Genomic DNA, 16,625 nt, shown 5'->3' with positions numbered 1-16,625 from the left:
CCATTACCAAGGGCCCCGCTATCTCCGGCCTCCTCTCCACAACACCACCACACGCGACAGACACGATCATAAAGGATGGCATCAGGCATTCTGGTCCGCCAGCCTTTTTTAGGCGTTTTACCTCACGCACAATGTCAACGACAACTTCCGTGAACCCATTGCCACTGCGCCAGCCTGCTGGCTACACAACAGCTCACCACAATGGTGGCTCAGGCTTCAAGAACCCGTGGCCTTCATACCAGGCGTCTTCTGTGTCAACACTGCTCAAAGCACGTTGGAGCACACCCAAGAACTTTGTGCCAGTTCCTGCAGACCGTCTTGGCTTGGTAGAGGTTCGAACTCCCGACTTCGCTGCACAAGCGGACGGTCTGAAGGCGACGTGGTTTGGACATGCTAGCTTTTTGGTTGAAACAAGCAGGCAGAAGGGGCCGAGTCGGGGAATGAGGATACTGTTGGATCCCGTGTGGAGCAGCAGAGTTGGCCCATACGGCATGGTTGGGCCAGTCCGCTTCACGCCGCCGCCCTGCACACTCGACGAGCTGCCCGAAGTTGACGCCGTCTGTATCAGCCACGACCACTACGATCATCTCGATTCCGACACGCTTGGCAAACTGAATGCAAGGAACAAGCTGTTGCGCTACTTCTGCGCATTGGGCGTGAAGGCGGTGCTCACTGGCTTAAGAATCGGCATCAGAGACGAGCAGGTGACGGAGATGGATTGGTGGGATGGCATAACTCTAAAAGACGAGCATGTGGGGAGCGTAGAGCTGATCTGCACGCCCGCGCAGCATCGCTCTGGTCGCGCGCCATGGAATTTCGACGGTACACTGTGGTGTAGCTGGGCGATCAAGGAGCCTGGCGAATGCGGAAAAAGGCTGTTCTTCGCAGGCGACACGGGATATTGTCACGTCAACTCTGATGCACAATTCTCGCATCACGACGCACCCCACCCACCGTGCCCCGCATTCAAAGAGGTTGGCGAGCTGCATGGGCCGTTTGATCTCGCACTGTTGCCTGCAGGCTGCTTCAAGCCGCGCTCCATCTTATCCGGGCAGCACTCCAGCCCGGAAGATTCTTTGGCAATACACAGGGACGTGAGGAGTAAGAAGAGCATCGCCATGCACTATGGGACGTTCCGAGGGGCCTACAGCGCACAGTATGAGCCCGTCACCGAGCCCGTGGAGCGCTGGAGAAATGGTGCCGAGGCTGAAGGACTAACGTGGGACGACGAAGTAGGGCTTTGCGACATTGGAGAGACTGTAGTGGTGTAGTTATGATGACTACTGTCTCCTCTTTATTCTGCAGTTGTTTTGATCTTTAGACTATTGTAGCACACGTGTAGCTCGAATGCATCGCGAGGGCTGACATGTGATGGAGAAATGGACAAGTAAGCTTTCTGCACCAAACCGTTAGCGCAATGTCAGAGCTTGAGCTGTGAACAATTTCTAGACTGGTCGCAGCTCCCCCACGCAACACGTCGAGGCACGCACAACCACCACGACGCACCCTGCAGCCATGACAAAACGAAAGCGCGCAGACGGCGCAGAAGAGCCCGTCGATGCTGGCCTGGAGGACGCACCACTGGCGCCGCCTCTGCGCGACGAGGGAGCCGCCAAAGATGCGACGGCTGCTGCGAACGACGAGGAGGGCTGGACGGTAGTCGGCCCCAAGAGGAGAAAGAAGGAGGGCAGCTCCAACCACAACCACAACCACAACCACGAAAGCAGCCGTAGCGATGCACACCGACCCGGCGCCGGCGACAAGGCGTCCAAGAGCAGAGAAGAGAGGCGCAAGGAACGCAAGCTCGACCGGCACTATCCCGCGATTGAGCACTCCCACCATGCCCGCCTCCAGTCGCACGTCAAGATGGCAGATCTCCAGTCGCTCGCGCTCTACCTGCTGGCCGACGGCAACGCACCGCAGTGGGTCTCGGTGCGCAGCCGCCAGAGCATCCAGAAGGTCGTCATGCTGATGGTCCCCGGCCTGGAGCTGGGCATGTTCAACGGCAATGTCACACTTGACGCTGACACTGACGCCGACGCCGCCTCATCATCCGAAGCGCCCAGTTCTGGAGAGCCAGCGGACGCCATATCTGCCACCACCACCACCACCACCACCGCCGCCGCTGAAGGTGGTGCTGAGTCCAAGCGGGTGCGCATCTCGCCCGACGACTTCTATCCAGCGACCCTCACCCCGAGTCGCTTGCCCGCCGCCATGCTGCCTCTTGCCGACATGTTTGACCATGTGTGGCCCATCAAGGCACCCGGGGAGCATCGTTCCGGCCAGTACATCAGACTGCATTCGCCCATCCACACCATGCTCACCTCGCAGATTCCGAAGACGCACGATGAGAAGCAGATGAAGAAAAAGGGAAACCATAAAGGCCCCACTCCGCAGAACTCCAAACACTGGGACAACAAGCGCACGCGTGTCACCGAGTACATTGCGACTCTTGCTGAGCAGCAAGAGAACGAATACGTACCGCATCCGGCCATGTTCACTACGCCTGAATCGAGAGAGGCGGCCATACAGAGGAGGAATGAGGCCAAGCAGAGTGCCGATGATGGCTGGATCGACACCTTCGTTGACAGTCTTGAAGACGGACAGGTCCCAGAGGCTGAAATCGAGCAGGGCAGCGTGACAGCGGGCAGGAACGTCATCTCGGTCGATTGTGAAATGTGCAAGGCCGAGAACGATCAACACGTACTTACACGGGTAAGTCTGCTTGGATGGGACGGTGAGGTGGTCATGGATCGGCTGGTTAAACCTGATGTCGCCATCAAGGACTACCTGACGCAGTACTCGGGCATCACAGCCGCCATGCTTGAGCATGTCACGACCACACTGTCGGACATCCAAAAGGAGTTATTGAGGCTCGTCACACCGCGCACGATTCTCGTGGGACACTCGCTAAACTCCGACCTGAACGCTCTCAAGCTGACCCATCCGTTCTTGGTTGACACTGGCATCCTCTTCCCACATCCTCGTGGACCGCCCTATAAACAGTCCCTGAAATGGCTGGCGCAGAAGTACCTTCATCGCGAGGTTCAGAAAGGGAGCAGAGGCCACGATAGCGTCGAGGATGCTCGTACCGCCCTTGACCTTGTCAAACAGAAATGCGAGAAAGGTCCCTCATGGGGGACAGGTGACACGAATGCCGAATCTATATTCAAACGAATAGGGCGCACATTAAGACCCAAGACCAATAGGGAGTATCGCGCTGGCGCCGTCATCGATTGGGGCGAGCCTAATCGAGGACATGGCAACCAAGCCAGTGTGTCTATCGGCTGCAAGTCTGACGACGAGGTCGTAGATGCCATTGACACTGTATTGAAAGGTCTTGCAGTCGGCAAGGATGGTACTACTGTCAAAGTCGACTTCGTCTGGGCCCGATTGCGCGAACTTGAGCTTGCCCGCGGCTGGTGGGACGATGCAAAGACCGCCGACGTCGAAACCATGCGCCAAACCGCGATGCAGCGCATTGGGTTGTCAAGAGAGGATACAGATGTTGACGCGGAGCTGAAAGGTCCCGAGCTCGGTGATGCCGTTTCTAGGACCGTCAAACAGATTGCACGGGTGTACGAATCATTGCCTCGCTGTACAGCCCTTATAGTATATAGTGGCACAGGCGATCCTCGAGAGATCCGTCGCTTACAAGCCATGCAGCAGCAGTATCGGCGCGAGTACCAAACGAAGAATTGGGACAATTTGAGCGTCAAGTGGACCGACACGGAGATTCAAGCGCTGAGTAAAGCTTGCCAGGCAGCGAGGAATGGTGTTGGGTTTATTACGGTGAGATGAGAGTTCAGAAAATTATTTGTGTAAGGCTGTGCAACTGGTGGAGGTCGGACATTGTGCTAAGCGTGCCGACGTTGCACTGATGGACAAATCCGGCTATTTCGGCCGGAGCATGATTCCAATGCACGGCTACTGTCTGAAAGGCTTAAGCGCATGGTCGCAGGGAACTAGGAGTAGAGGCTGAAAACTCGACAGGCACTCGTCATGCGAAGCGCGTCGGCTCGTCGCACCATGAGCTTTCAGCAGAGTACAATCCCAATGGCACGGCGGAAGTAGAAATGGCTCATGTGCGAGCCCTCATTGCGACAATCCCTTGCAGACCAACCCATGTCGCACCTCACTGCGCCGCTTCGGTAGGACAGCAAATGCAATGAGTCAATGTGCATATCTGAGACATGCAGCGTTAATGCTCGTCGATCATTAATCAGTATTACGAATATGATCGGCCCGCTTTAGCGCTCACTAGTTTTGCGGTCATGTATATGATTCAACCATGCTGCGTAGTAGTCCAACTCTATATGTTATAGCCCGGCGACGACATGGCTCTGCCTGTTTGTCGCTGAACGATGACAAGGTGCATGTCTATTCTAGAACGATCTTATCATCATGTGTGCTAGCGCGTTGCACTTGCGACAAAACGGGCCTGGGGCATCACTTAGGCGCTGAGTCTGAGTGCTAATTAAGGTTCTGCTAATTAAAAAAAGTCATTTATTGCGCGTGAGCGATCCTATCTTATTACTTTCTTCCTTCGCCGCTTAACTGAAACTATGCCTTGGCACACCTTTACTGCCGAAATCTAGTGATTCCAAGACGCGGTTTCATTTGTCTCTACCGCGCATTGTCAGTGACAACCTTCTGGACAAGCGCCTTCGTACTGCAGAATAGCCTGAAACGAACGTGGAAGGCGCACATTCACCTCGCGCAGCGCCACTTTTCAGTCGATGAGTTCTGACAACCTCACTTCAACTGACGACGCTCCAGCAACCGTTGAGAAGGGTTTCGTGCACTAGTGCTAGGCCATACGCGCTACCAAAACCTCACGCACATGGCGGGCACGAGACGGCAATCCCGTGCTGGTGACACAGCCGATACTAATCGACAACAGCACCTCGCTTCTCATGCGACATCACTTGTCAACGAGACCGTGGCAGTTGCTCAAGTACCAGGAGCAACAATGCGGGTGGTCGAAAGCGCCGAGAGAGAGGCTTCCTCGCGTCCTGGCACGCCTATTAACCGATCGACAAAGGGCTTTTGCAAAAATTGTGGAACTAATATCGGCGAGTACTACAACTCATGGCACAAGGTCACAAAGTCCTACTACGCGCCAGCGTTGCTTTCGTCATACCGAAGTCTCCTGAAAAGGAGCGGTAGGCAGAAAGCGGCCTCGAGAGGCACAGCAATTGAAGGCTGGTAAGCACAATTTCGATCCCTCGCATAAGATTGTTTTTCTCTCCGCGTCTCCGCGTTCGTCACACAGCCCATTCGTCCAGCCGTATGATCCCAGTCAAGCAAAAACTCAATAATACACTAGTACTACTGGGATCAGCTTAAACTTTTTTATTTAGGCGCGCCGATATTCCTCACTATATGGACCATGGTCATCATTTATCAAAACCTTGACATCCGCCATGCCGCTGACAGTTTGGCCATAGTACCATTCAACCCTTGGCGTGCCCTTTATCCATCGCCTCATCAGAATCCAGTGCTATCTGCACAGAATCACCCATTGGCTTTACTGTCATTGATGCTCCTGCGGGTAAAAAGAACCTCCGGTCAGTACTCACATGTTCCTTGTGCGTTGCTTGCTACATCGGTCTTTCGCCAGACAAGCTTGCAGCACGTCCCTGTCGCAGCTCACGCCTTCATGCGTAGTTTTCGGGAACTGGGATGCTGCATGCTTATCGCATACTGCTCGTGATTAATGCGCTTACATGCCTAATATGGCCTTCCCCACTACCACTCACTTCTTCCGCTAATCTCTTTTCCGTTCTTATGCAGAAATCGGGATTTTTTCAAATTAGGACGCATCGAATTGCGATGCGAAGCGTCGCCGCACAAGAGCGTTATTGTGGAGCCGCAAGAAGACATCGCACCCGACCTATTCATCGCGGATGATTCGAATAGCCCTTCGCCTGCTCCCGACTCAGCTTCAACTGCAGATGCCATGGACATCGATTCGAGGCCATCATCTACGCAACACGCGGGACCTCACCATTTGCATTCAGGACAACGACATGAACGCCACCATCAACCATTCCAACAACCACTACAGCAAATTGAAGCCAGCAGGCAATCGTTACCTCCGCCTTCAGCAATGCGTTCTCCTACCACGCTTGCGCCATTACACACAGTTCCATCAAAGTTGCTGAACAACCCTTTGCCATCAGTCTCGCCTGCAGTGAGGCCTCACGAAGTATCCTACATTGCTCACGCATCCCCAAGAGAATCAAGTATTGCTTCGACGGGCCGAAGAGACTACAGCAATGGAAGCACATATCCTCGCTCACTAGGAGAAGTATCATTAGACGCCATCGAGCGTTTACAGACACAGATCTCTCAGAATAGTGGAGCGCTTGCAGCACACACACGGGATATCAGAAGAGGTGAAGAGTCCTTTCAGGCGCTTGAAGCGACTCTTCGCCAAGAATTCGCCGCACAAGTGCAACATCAGGCTGCGGACATTCAGCGTGTGGACGAGGCCGTTGCTAGATTACATTTAGAGATGCAAGGCATGCGTCAGGCGCTGGAAAATGTTAGTCACGAAATCGCGATCAATCGAGGAGCTGATACATCAGCCGGTCAGACTTCACGTGTTCCAAACGCCGCTCTCGAATTGATGGCTCAGCAGGTTGCTGTAATGTCACACAAGACGAGCGAACTTGACAATCTTAGAGTCACCGTTGAGATTATGAAGGAGAAGATCTATTCGCTAGAGCAGGGAGCACAACCCACCAAAGCAGCACCCGCCTTACAAGGAACACCGCACGTCTTCCAGCCGTCACATGGCCCAGCTTCGTCGCAAACTCGCAACGCAACCCCTGCCCGTGCTACACCTGCAGTAGTTCCTAGAGCTAGATCACCGGTACAGACGCCTACAAACCCCCCAACATACCAATCATTCGACACGGTCTCATCGTCGACTCTGCTAGGAGTCATCGAGAGGGACGAGTGTGTGCCAGGCCGGAGCGCTGGATGGGCAAGCATCAATGCGGGGACCAAACGCACGCATATGGCTGGCGTGGAAACGGCACGTGAAGCTACTGCGCATGTGCCAGGATCTCCTAAGCGCCAGAAAATGGCTGCCACTGATCCTCAAGCCAGTTCCGCCCCTTCTGAGACTTTCACGACAAGACATTCCTATGCGAGCAGAAATTCCGATGTATCAAATCCGAGACTTGCAGTGCCTCCGCCTACCCTTCCTTCTCAGCACTCGATACCAGAATCCAGTCTAGCATCCCAAACTCAACATTCCACATATGTACCTTTTACCACACAGGACGGACCTTCGGATGACAGTTGGCGGCCGGAATCTCAACGCATCATCGAGCATCGCCCGCGCGGTAGAGGTCGAGGTGGGGGTCCTGGTAGCCGTGGAGGGCGTGTTAGGAAGAGCATGCCTGCACAAGTCCACCAGCTTGGATCACCTGAGTGGGAGCGAGACGATTGGCAGGGTATTTCAGAGTCGCAAGCTGGCCCAGAAGGCTACTACAACCATGTCGCACGTTCTGGTCGCGGTATAGCTCGCCGTGGTAGTGGGGGCGGTGGGCGAGGAGGCTACGCCCAGAGCGAGCGCGCTGCAAGTTTAGGTTCGCAGGGCATGTCGTCGCCTGGATTCAACATGGGATCTCCCAACGACCCATATGCCCACACGAAGAAGACCAGGACAAAGCCTATTCGTAACGCAGATGGCGTTCTAATCAGGAAAGATGGACGCCCGGATATGCGTTCGCAATCTTCAGCTGCCAATCTTCGAAAGGTACACGCACGCAAAGAGGGCGAGCTTTCTACACAAGGGTCACCCACCGGTTTCACTCGGGATGCATCTCCAAGTGTGCAGCTGAAGCATAGTGCTATCATGGGCAAGATGTTTCCCACTGGTCTCGACGAGTCACGCCGACAAAATGATTATGCTCATCAAGTGTTCGAGGAAGATCGCGACCACACAGCTCATCCTCGGAATCGGAATCACCAGAGTACACAGAATAAGTCTGCAATCAGGATCAAGAAAGAAGACTTCGAGCAACGTAGGGGCTCGAACACTGGAGGTGCACACGATGGGAATGTGGATATGGATAAGGACCAGGATGAAGAAGGGGACCATGAGCAGGGGCCTAGTCGGCACAGTGAGCATGCTCATGATGCACACCCAGAAGATCGAGCGGTCGAGGATAGAGCAGAGCCCATGGTGCCGGAAACGCAAGTTGCGGAGATGGAGAGCGAAGCGACGCTTCCTGCTTCAGCAAGTACGCTGCAGTAAAGGTCATGTATTTCTAGTCAATTTCTTGCCATATTTATAGCGTTATAATACATACTCAAAGACAGTCTTAAGCACCCATCACGCGCAATTCAGTCCTTCCTGTTCAACTTCGTAGCTGTACTTGCACTTTGCAATGTACCAAAAGACTACTAAGTCTGTTCAAGCTCTTAGAATAGGTGACAACTGGCTGCTGCTCTCTAATAGTAGGATGACTCCAAACAGATTGAACAGAGAGTCTGATGAATCATTGCAGCACCTAGGATACATCATGTCTGCCATTTAGCTGCCCATCCATGGAGTTTGTTGAATCGGCCTGGTCAATCAACATTTCGGATTGCGGGACAGCCTATAAGTAAGGTCTGGTACAATAATTGTGTCAAGGCTTTACATACAATCAGTTCCCGGAAGCCCATAGATTTCCATCGTTGCCTCTGACACGCGCAGCACACAATATGCGTGTGGTGATAGCTAGTATTCATTGTAGAACGTATGTACTTCGCAGCCTCCAGAGCACAATGCCCTTAGTAGCGGAATTCATTCATTGCCCAGTGCGCATATTGTGGCAGGCCGAGGTTACGTACTAACTTATAGGTTGTCACTTACGTCGGAAAAGAGCGGGGTGCGACAGTAAGCAGCCTGTGCTATAATCTAAAGTTGTACACAGGGCCTTGCCGTTGTAATCAAAACCCAGCGATACTGTGTAGAGCTTCGGCATATTAAAAGCCCCTGTTCACTCTCCTTCGTAGTTAATGACTGGAGCTAGGTCTGATCCTGGACGCGCAGGCAATTAATCGAGCCTTTTTGAATTAAAACCCAACCAGGACGCTAAAAATTGCACAGGGTCAATACCCACCTAGCGGTAGTTTTTCGATCCTATTAGCAAAAAGCCTCAATACGCGCGCGACGCAGTAAGATGCGACAATTCGGGAACGTGAGGATGCACGGATGACGTGGGGCACTTTTGGCCATGCAGCATTAATTTACTCCGCCTCGACGCAGAGCCGTGCCCGCATGAAGAGTCGGAGGATCGCCGACAGCTCGGTTCCATTTCCCGCTTCTACAACTCGCAGACATCTGGAGCTGTACGAATGAACGAGAGGATCGTCCGTGCGAGATTCTGAACCTGTGTGACCCCTCGTAATTTTCTAGGTTGTTTGCGAGAAGGGTGTTTGCCCAAAGCTAGCACTGTGTGCACGCCGCTCTGACATCAGTTCAGATGGCCAACGACCGCAATGTGTTCAAATTGCGCACAGCTAGCAATTCCTCTCAGTTGAAATCTGTAGCGGCAAGCGCAGTAAATTCAGCCACGAGTCCTACGCCACAGCCGGACGCCAATGCCATTGGATCATGGCTATGCGATGAAGGTATTTACCTAACAATTCATACCCTGCGATTCGGTCGCTCAAGTACAACATAGGGCCATATCGAGATTATATCGAAGCGCTCAGCGGCTCCAATCCAGGCTTGAAGAGGGCAGATCCAAATAACAAGGAGGGCCCGCTCAAAAGAGGAAACGCGGGTGTTGTACTGCTTGATAGTCCTGCGACAGGGCAGCCTGACTATGCGGACCCTGTTCACTTCGCCAATTCCACCAAGCTTCGCGAACATCTTGAAAGCTCGCCTCGCGATGGACGCCGGCGTATCTACATCGTGGAGGGCTTGGCGCCAGACTATACAGCAACAATTGGTGGGCATTTCTTTATGGATCCAACTTTCTTCCAGCGCCAGGAGAGGACTTGCGTATGGAGTAACGATTTCACGCCCGTGAGCGACGCTCTTCCACAGCCGAGTCTGCTAAACCCAGATAAGAGCTTCCATCTACAGTACTGCGAGCTTCGCCAGTTCAATAAAGCGCTTGAGAACCGTTATTACTTTTGCCAAAGGACAAGACGGCATGTGGGGATGACGGCGCCAAGATACAAGTGAGTCACTGCGTAGTGTAGATCATTTTATGAGACATGACTGACTTGGTACCTCGTGATTTGATAGGGAGGAAAGTACAGTGGGAATTCTGAGGAGGAAGATCAGCTGGTGGTGTAGGGAGACTGCAAACGGGGGTTGGGATGGTAAAGTTGAATAATCTTCTTTCTAGTTTATGCTAATTATACTGAAGCTGTCATTCTTTGCGACCCTCAGCTAACAGACCTCTCCCCTGATCCTAAGGAAATTATCGAAGGCGAGCTTAGAGCCATAGCGAATGTTGGAATCAACTTGAAGAATAAGCCTTTCCAAGACGGGTATCAGGATTTCCTGCCGCCGAGAATCTTCGACTCTCAACCATCTCCAGATGATCTGCTAGCTTTGTCGAAGAGCCCTAACCCTCACGCTTCCATGCTCAAGGACCTCGTTTATTTCTACACACACCATGCTGGGTTACTCACACCAGAAGAATGGACAAGTCCACAAAAGTCTGTAGTCTTCCTGAAGAAGATTGTAGCAGCACACTATCTGCAGTTGGTGGATTATATAAAAGTCATGCTGCCGTCGCTTGAACTGCGCCTGACAACCGCGTGGGTCGAAGAGCAAGACCAGTGGAAAAGCCTACAGACTATTTCTCGCCGCTGTGGAAATTATCGTGACGATATTGAAGACACTCTGCTGAACTTGGGCTATCCGCTCGATGGAAAGCTCGACGAGTCATCGAAGCTGCGTTCGACTGATTGGAAGGACTGTGAGAAGGATCTGCAATACGCCTACTTCCGTCTAAAGATTCTCAAAGAGCGGGCAGACAACCTCACGACCTCTATGACTGGCCTGGCTTCTATTGCTGGTAATCGTCAGAACTTGGAGGAGGCAAAGCGTGTGAAGCGGCTCAACCTGCTTGCACTGCTGTTCATTCCGCTGGCCTACACCAGCTCTTTGTTCAGCATGCAAGACAGCTACGCGCCCAATCAGCAAAATTTTTGGATATATTGGGTATCAGCAATCGGTGCGGTGGCTTTCACTTCATTTGTTACATTCATTCTCGATCGCGCACTGGACGATGAGGCGAATTGGACGTTGGCGCCAGTGAAATATTTGAAATTCTGGAACTTGAAGCTATGGAGGATTGCTGGTAGACACCCAGGGCCTGTGAAAAGAAAGGCTACAGGACTTTATGATCACGTCAGACGATAGACAATCAAATCAAAAATTTCTTGAAGCCTCGTTACCGAAGATTGAACGAGTTCATTTGTCTTATTGTCCCTCGCGCATACCATTCATCATCCATCGACTGACTCGATCATACATAGTCCGGACCTAGTACAGCCTCTTCAAATGTGATGATGGAGAAGCCTCACAATGCAAGCCATCTTATTGAACCCTACATGACATTTCGGAAAACAGCCAAGGGGTGAGACAAGATGCTACCACAGCTAGGCCCATTTACTATGCCAGCATGTCAAACGCACGACACAAACGAGTCTGCCTCAGATCTGGGTTCGCCGGCTGAATATGGTTCTTCTCGAATCTACTAAGTATATCGTCTTGATGGACTAGAGTGCAGGTATAAGTGGCCCGAGAGCTAGCGGATTCTAATTAGCCTTATTCCAGATTAATTGCACACTTCGAAGAAGTCGTTATGAAAGCTTACTTCCATAATACGACATGGGCTGCCGATACATTCACTTGAATACTGGCAGCATTTACAATGCAACTGCATGTCTTTCTACCTCTTGCTGTTCTCGCGTCTGCAGTGACCCTTCCATCATTGTCTGGGCAGCCCCTCATCTCCAGGCCTGATCCCTCAGTCCATTTGGCCCATGTACCACTACCACCAGCATTACACAGGCCAGCAATTCCGCTAATTTCGCGGCCTGTGCCGCCCAGAAATGTTACCAATATCAGATGCCCCATTATCTTCGATGGTCGCGTACCCAAAAACCTTACTCTCACGTCCTTTGACTCCGCCTCCACATCGCCTTACAGTCCCTCTTTCGTGAAAGGCGAAAACACCACATGGGCCTCGATTCTGCTGCTCCCTCGCATAGCGTCGTCTCGATTCGATGAGATTGCACTCCACAAACCGCTTGAGGTTACCATCGATAAGCGCTCCATATTTCGCGCAGGCGAGAAATTACAACTGGGCTTTCGTCGGGCAGGCCTACTCCTCAAAGACGATACCAATGACCCCGGTACCGACGCTGCGGACGCAGGTGTCGTGACGTTCCATTGGAGTGTCAAGCAAGATGCGGCCAGACCTCTGAACTTGACGCACGAATACATGAATGTGTGGCACGAGCAAGCAGACTACAAACAAAATCAGTTCACATTTGTTGGCGGGATAGTGCTACCAGGTGACGGTGGATTAGATCAAAGGGGAGACAAATGGAGGGTACAGAACGCGAAAAGTGAATTCGTGTTTGAAGTGTCGATTGAGTACAATAAATGGCAGAACTTTGGAGTTCAGTTGGACTATGTTAACAAGTGAGTCGCGCGATTGCCATGCGATTGAAGCTAATGAGAAATAGTACGATCAAAGTATTTTACTCTGTGGGGATGTCGCCATTGAAGGTAGTCACTCATGCATTGCCAAACGAAAACGGAGGCGGAGGACAACTACAGATTGGCATCGCCAAAAAACCGACAGAGACGCAGACGGTGGTATTTGATGGGTACCAGGAATTCATACCACTGCGGGGCGAAGGACAAATATATGGCGGTATTTTTGTCGAAAAGAGCGACGGAGGATGTACAAGCCTCTGACTGTTGACTGAACTGGAGTTGTGAGGTTGTGCAAAAGTGATATCACATGATCAAGAGAATTGAGGGTAGATGTAAAGAACAAAGCTCGAACTGGTTGCCTCAATGGACCATGCTCTTGCCTATCTCAGACTCCCAATTATTGGCTCGTTCAAACCCGTTCGAGTGCGTTTGATAGTCCATCATAGCCTGCATCACTTCATCGCGGCTAGTGACGACGAATGGTCCGTACTGAACGATGGGCTGGTCGAGCGGCAATCCTGCAACCAGGATGAACCGTGACTCTTGGTCGGCGGCCTCTTCCACTGAGGCCTCAATACTGTCTCCATCCTTTTCAAACACGACATTGTGGTACTGCTCAATTGGGCGCGACTCGCTGCCGGTCGAGAAGATGGTGGTGCCATTGAGGAGATATGCAAATGCATTCCATCCTTTGGGAAGCGACTGTTTGACCTTGCCGCCGGGCTGAACGGTGAAGTCGAGCAGCCAGACCGGGGTGTATGCCAGCTCCTTCAAGCTCTCGGTGCCATATGCTTTACCGCTGATGATCTTGACATGGACCTTGCCGTCGTCTGATTTTGCTTCTGGAATCTCTTTGGATCTCAAGTCGCGGTATCGGGGTTCGCACGATTTGAGTTCCTTGGGCAAGTCAACCCACAGCTGCATGCCCACGTTGGCTGAGCCGTCTTCGTTTTGCCTGGGCATTTCTGCGTGGACTATGCCGCGGCCTGCCGTCATAAATTGCAGGTCACCTGCTTCGATTGTGCCTTTGTTGCCGGCAAAGTCCTCATGGTCCACGGCACCTGAGAGAAGGTACGTAATGGTTTCTTGGCCGCGGTGTGGATCTGGGTTGTGTTAGCACGACGCGGGGCGGAAGGAAATCGAAGTACTAGTACTTACGGTCTGGGAAGCCAGCACCCGGGGGAATGGCAAAGTGGTCGAGCATAAGGAATGGACTGAAATTGCGCAGCTTGGGCGTCCCTACACTCCTCCTCACGCGAGCGCCGGCGCCCTCGGACTGCTCGACAGCAAGAAATGACTTTGCGATCTTTCGTGGCGCTTCCGTCGTAAGAGGCTCGTCAGGGATAACAGGCAACCCCTGGAACATGGTGGACGCCTTGGACATGCCGCGTGTGCTGTTGAAGACGGTGCTCGTGATAGGCGTGATGTGCTTGGACAGACTCGTGATTCTGCCAAGCATGTGCTCGTTGTAGTAGATTCCGATGGCAAGTGCGACGATGGCAACAAAAATGGATGGCAGTGTCTTCATGAATAACGTGGCGCAGCTTTATACTCTTCGCTGCCCAGGACACGAGAATGTTCTACAAAGTCTTGAGATGGGGTTACGAAGACAGACATGGCGACGCCTAGTGGGTTGCTAAGTGGTTGCGGATGGGCTGCCTCTGCTTTGTCGAGAATGACCAAGCAGCACTGCCGCACAAGCCCCGAAAAGCCCCCACATGGAACTGCCATGACGCTCATCCTAATCAGTCCATTGCACGTTCCCCACGCAACGAGACAGCGGCTTCCATTCCGCCTTAACAAAGTGCTCTGCAATTGTCATGTTTTGCGGCTTCAATAATAGCCGAGCATCACATCATTTAATGGCGCCTCGCATATCCATGCCCTGTTACAAAAACCTCATGTGAGCCGCACATTGCCACTTCGGACGGCTGAAGAACTTTCTTGGGCTGGTTGCGCGATATATTATAAAAAGGTTATCATGGCCCTCATACATACACTAGACGCCCAAGAACGGATTTGACGATACCGGTACGTTCCTACGCCACCACAACTCCTCCGCCCCCCATCCGAGGTGTACCTCCAGCCTTCGCCTTCGCTTCAGCATCCTTCTTGAATCGCTCTGCTCTTCCATAACTATCTGAATACCCGTTCTTGATCGCTTGTTCGACTGAAATTGGTGGCCATTTCGGCTCTTCGCCTTCTTTGACGCAATTTGGCAGACACTTGACGACAAAGTCCGGGTTTCCGCTGAAGAAAATTGGAATCGAGTATCGTTCTGCGCCAGACACATTGATGACGCGATGTAGGTTTGAGATGTATCTGTCGTTGGACCATCGCATCATGAGGTTGCCCAGATTAACGACAAAGGCCCCGGGGGTGGGGGTAACATCAAGCCATTCCTTGGTCGAGTGATCATAGACCTGTAGGCCAGCGACTTTGTCTTGCAGAAGTAGTGTAATACATCCAAAGTCTGTGTGTGCGCCAATACCTCGCGTGAGCTTCGCGGGGCTGTCTGGTGGTTGAGAAGGGTAGTGTAGTAATCTCATTGTCGCGACGGCGTCTTTGGCAAAGTCATCAAACCAGCATTCCTCTAGATCGAGTGTAAGAGCGAGGACTTTGAGAATGTCTTTGGCCAGGCTGACAACTTGGCTGTAATAGTCAAGAGCAGTGGCTTTGAAGTCTGCCACGTTAGGCAAGACAAGTTCTGATGGCCACATGTTCGGTCCGGAGTTCAGCTTCTTGTGAACAAAATACGGGTGCTCTTTTGAGATTTCGTCGCCGATGTAGAAGCCTTCCTTTAATTCCGGCAATGTTCCCTCTTCTAGAATTTGCGACTCCATCAATTCGTATCCTCGGTTCCATGTATTTGTGGTGTCTGTACATCAGTTAGACACGTTTCCTGCAGTATCTGAGGTTATGTCACCTTTATTCACTTCATTCTTCTGCTCCAACGAAAGATCGAAAAACTTCCTATTCCAGTCCATGATCTTGTTCTGAAGCTCGAGTGGCACATTGTGTCCAGTGATTTGGAAGAAGCCATTGTGTAAACAGCACTTTCGCACTTCTTCAACTAGTTCTTTTCTAGCTGACGCATCGCTTTGGTAGAACCCTGTCTTACATCAGTACTTTGAGTAGTGTTGGTGTTTGTGATGCACGTGCGCGAGAAGTCGAGAATTGGGGGAGCGTCTCCTGCGCCCGGCATAATGGATTCTTTGATTCTCCTTGAGAAAACGATAGCTACGTCTTTGATAGAGACAGGTCTTCGTGATAGTAGTGTGTTTCCTACCTAGAAAGTAATCAAGCGGAGGGGCCTCACCCGGTCGCGGTCCCAGGTTCTATTAATCTTCAAATTCTTTGCCTCGAAGCGTTCTTAGGCTCCTGTAATCGAAGCTACCCCTCACGCATAACGTATGTCGCTATCGATAGTGTAGTTCGGACGCATAGATGGCGGTAGTGGGGTGTCTTTCGCAAGATACCCCCACTCTTAACCTATACTCCCAAGGTCTCTCTACCGTAGCGCTCGAGTAGAGGTTGCTAATTGCAGAGCGACGAGGAATAAGAAATATTATTAGCTTTAAACTATGCAACTTAAATTAAGAGCTAGTATACTTACTTATCTTACTAACGTAAATAGTAACTAAGTTGCGTAAGTAACTAAACTGCGTATCTTTTTATGCTATATATCTTTGTACTATTATAACTTAATACTATACTAAGTAATAAAAGTATATAATAGCTTAAATTAATTAATTAATTTAGCTATATCTTTCTTATAGATATATTTATTATATCTTACTTTATTATATATCTTATAGCAATAAATACTCTTACTACTACTATCTACTTATATTATTTTTTTATATCTTTTTATCTTAACTAGCGCTTTAGTATCTTTATACTTAATAATTTTCTCTATTTTTTA

At 51.3% G+C, this 16,625-nt stretch overlaps 6 protein-coding genes across 6 annotated transcripts; 4 read left to right on the top strand and 2 right to left on the bottom strand.

The window, feature by feature from the left end:
• Positions 1–131: 131 nt before the first annotated feature.
• On the top strand, positions 132–3,801 carry SNOG_16531 (hypothetical protein; the record flags this gene model as incomplete). Its single annotated transcript, XM_001806589.1, has 2 exons — positions 132–1,232; positions 1,450–3,801. The coding sequence occupies 2 exons, from the start codon at positions 132–134 to the stop codon at positions 3,799–3,801; spliced, it is 3,453 nt and encodes a 1,150-aa protein (XP_001806641.1).
• Positions 3,802–5,426: 1,625 nt separating this feature from the next.
• SNOG_16529 (hypothetical protein) lies at positions 5,427–8,428 on the top strand (the record flags this gene model as incomplete). The annotated part of the gene is made up of 4 exons (XM_001806588.1): positions 5,427–5,449; positions 5,502–5,570; positions 5,797–8,261; positions 8,337–8,428. 4 exons carry the CDS (start codon positions 5,427–5,429, stop codon positions 8,426–8,428), a joined length of 2,649 nt encoding a protein of 882 aa, XP_001806640.1.
• Positions 8,429–9,491: 1,063 nt separating this feature from the next.
• On the top strand, positions 9,492–11,392 carry SNOG_16528 (hypothetical protein; the record flags this gene model as incomplete). The annotated part of the gene is made up of 4 exons (XM_001806587.1): positions 9,492–9,639; positions 9,693–10,197; positions 10,265–10,341; positions 10,389–11,392. The coding sequence occupies 4 exons, from the start codon at positions 9,492–9,494 to the stop codon at positions 11,390–11,392; spliced, it is 1,734 nt and encodes a 577-aa protein (XP_001806639.1).
• A 514-nt stretch (positions 11,393–11,906) lies between these two features.
• Positions 11,907–12,961, top strand: SNOG_16527 (hypothetical protein; the record flags this gene model as incomplete). The annotated part of the gene is made up of 2 exons (XM_001806586.1): positions 11,907–12,682; positions 12,727–12,961. 2 exons carry the CDS (start codon positions 11,907–11,909, stop codon positions 12,959–12,961), a joined length of 1,011 nt encoding a protein of 336 aa, XP_001806638.1.
• Positions 12,962–13,060: 99 nt separating this feature from the next.
• SNOG_16526 (hypothetical protein) lies at positions 13,061–14,228 on the bottom strand (the record flags this gene model as incomplete). Its single annotated transcript, XM_001806585.1, has 2 exons — positions 13,061–13,761; positions 13,859–14,228. 2 exons carry the CDS (start codon positions 14,226–14,228, stop codon positions 13,061–13,063), a joined length of 1,071 nt encoding a protein of 356 aa, XP_001806637.1.
• A 438-nt stretch (positions 14,229–14,666) lies between these two features.
• On the bottom strand, positions 14,667–15,905 carry SNOG_16525 (hypothetical protein; the record flags this gene model as incomplete). The annotated part of the gene is made up of 3 exons (XM_001806584.1): positions 14,667–15,578; positions 15,627–15,756; positions 15,822–15,905. 3 exons carry the CDS (start codon positions 15,903–15,905, stop codon positions 14,740–14,742), a joined length of 1,053 nt encoding a protein of 350 aa, XP_001806636.1. The 3' UTR covers positions 14,667–14,739.
• Positions 15,906–16,625: the final 720 nt, after the last annotated feature.

Source organism: Parastagonospora nodorum (genome assembly GCF_000146915.1).
Source record: "Parastagonospora nodorum SN15 chromosome Unknown scaffold_50, whole genome shotgun sequence".
Taxonomy (NCBI): Eukaryota; Fungi; Ascomycota; class Dothideomycetes; order Pleosporales; family Phaeosphaeriaceae; genus Parastagonospora; species Parastagonospora nodorum.
This window is presented reverse-complemented; position numbering and strand designations above follow the sequence as displayed.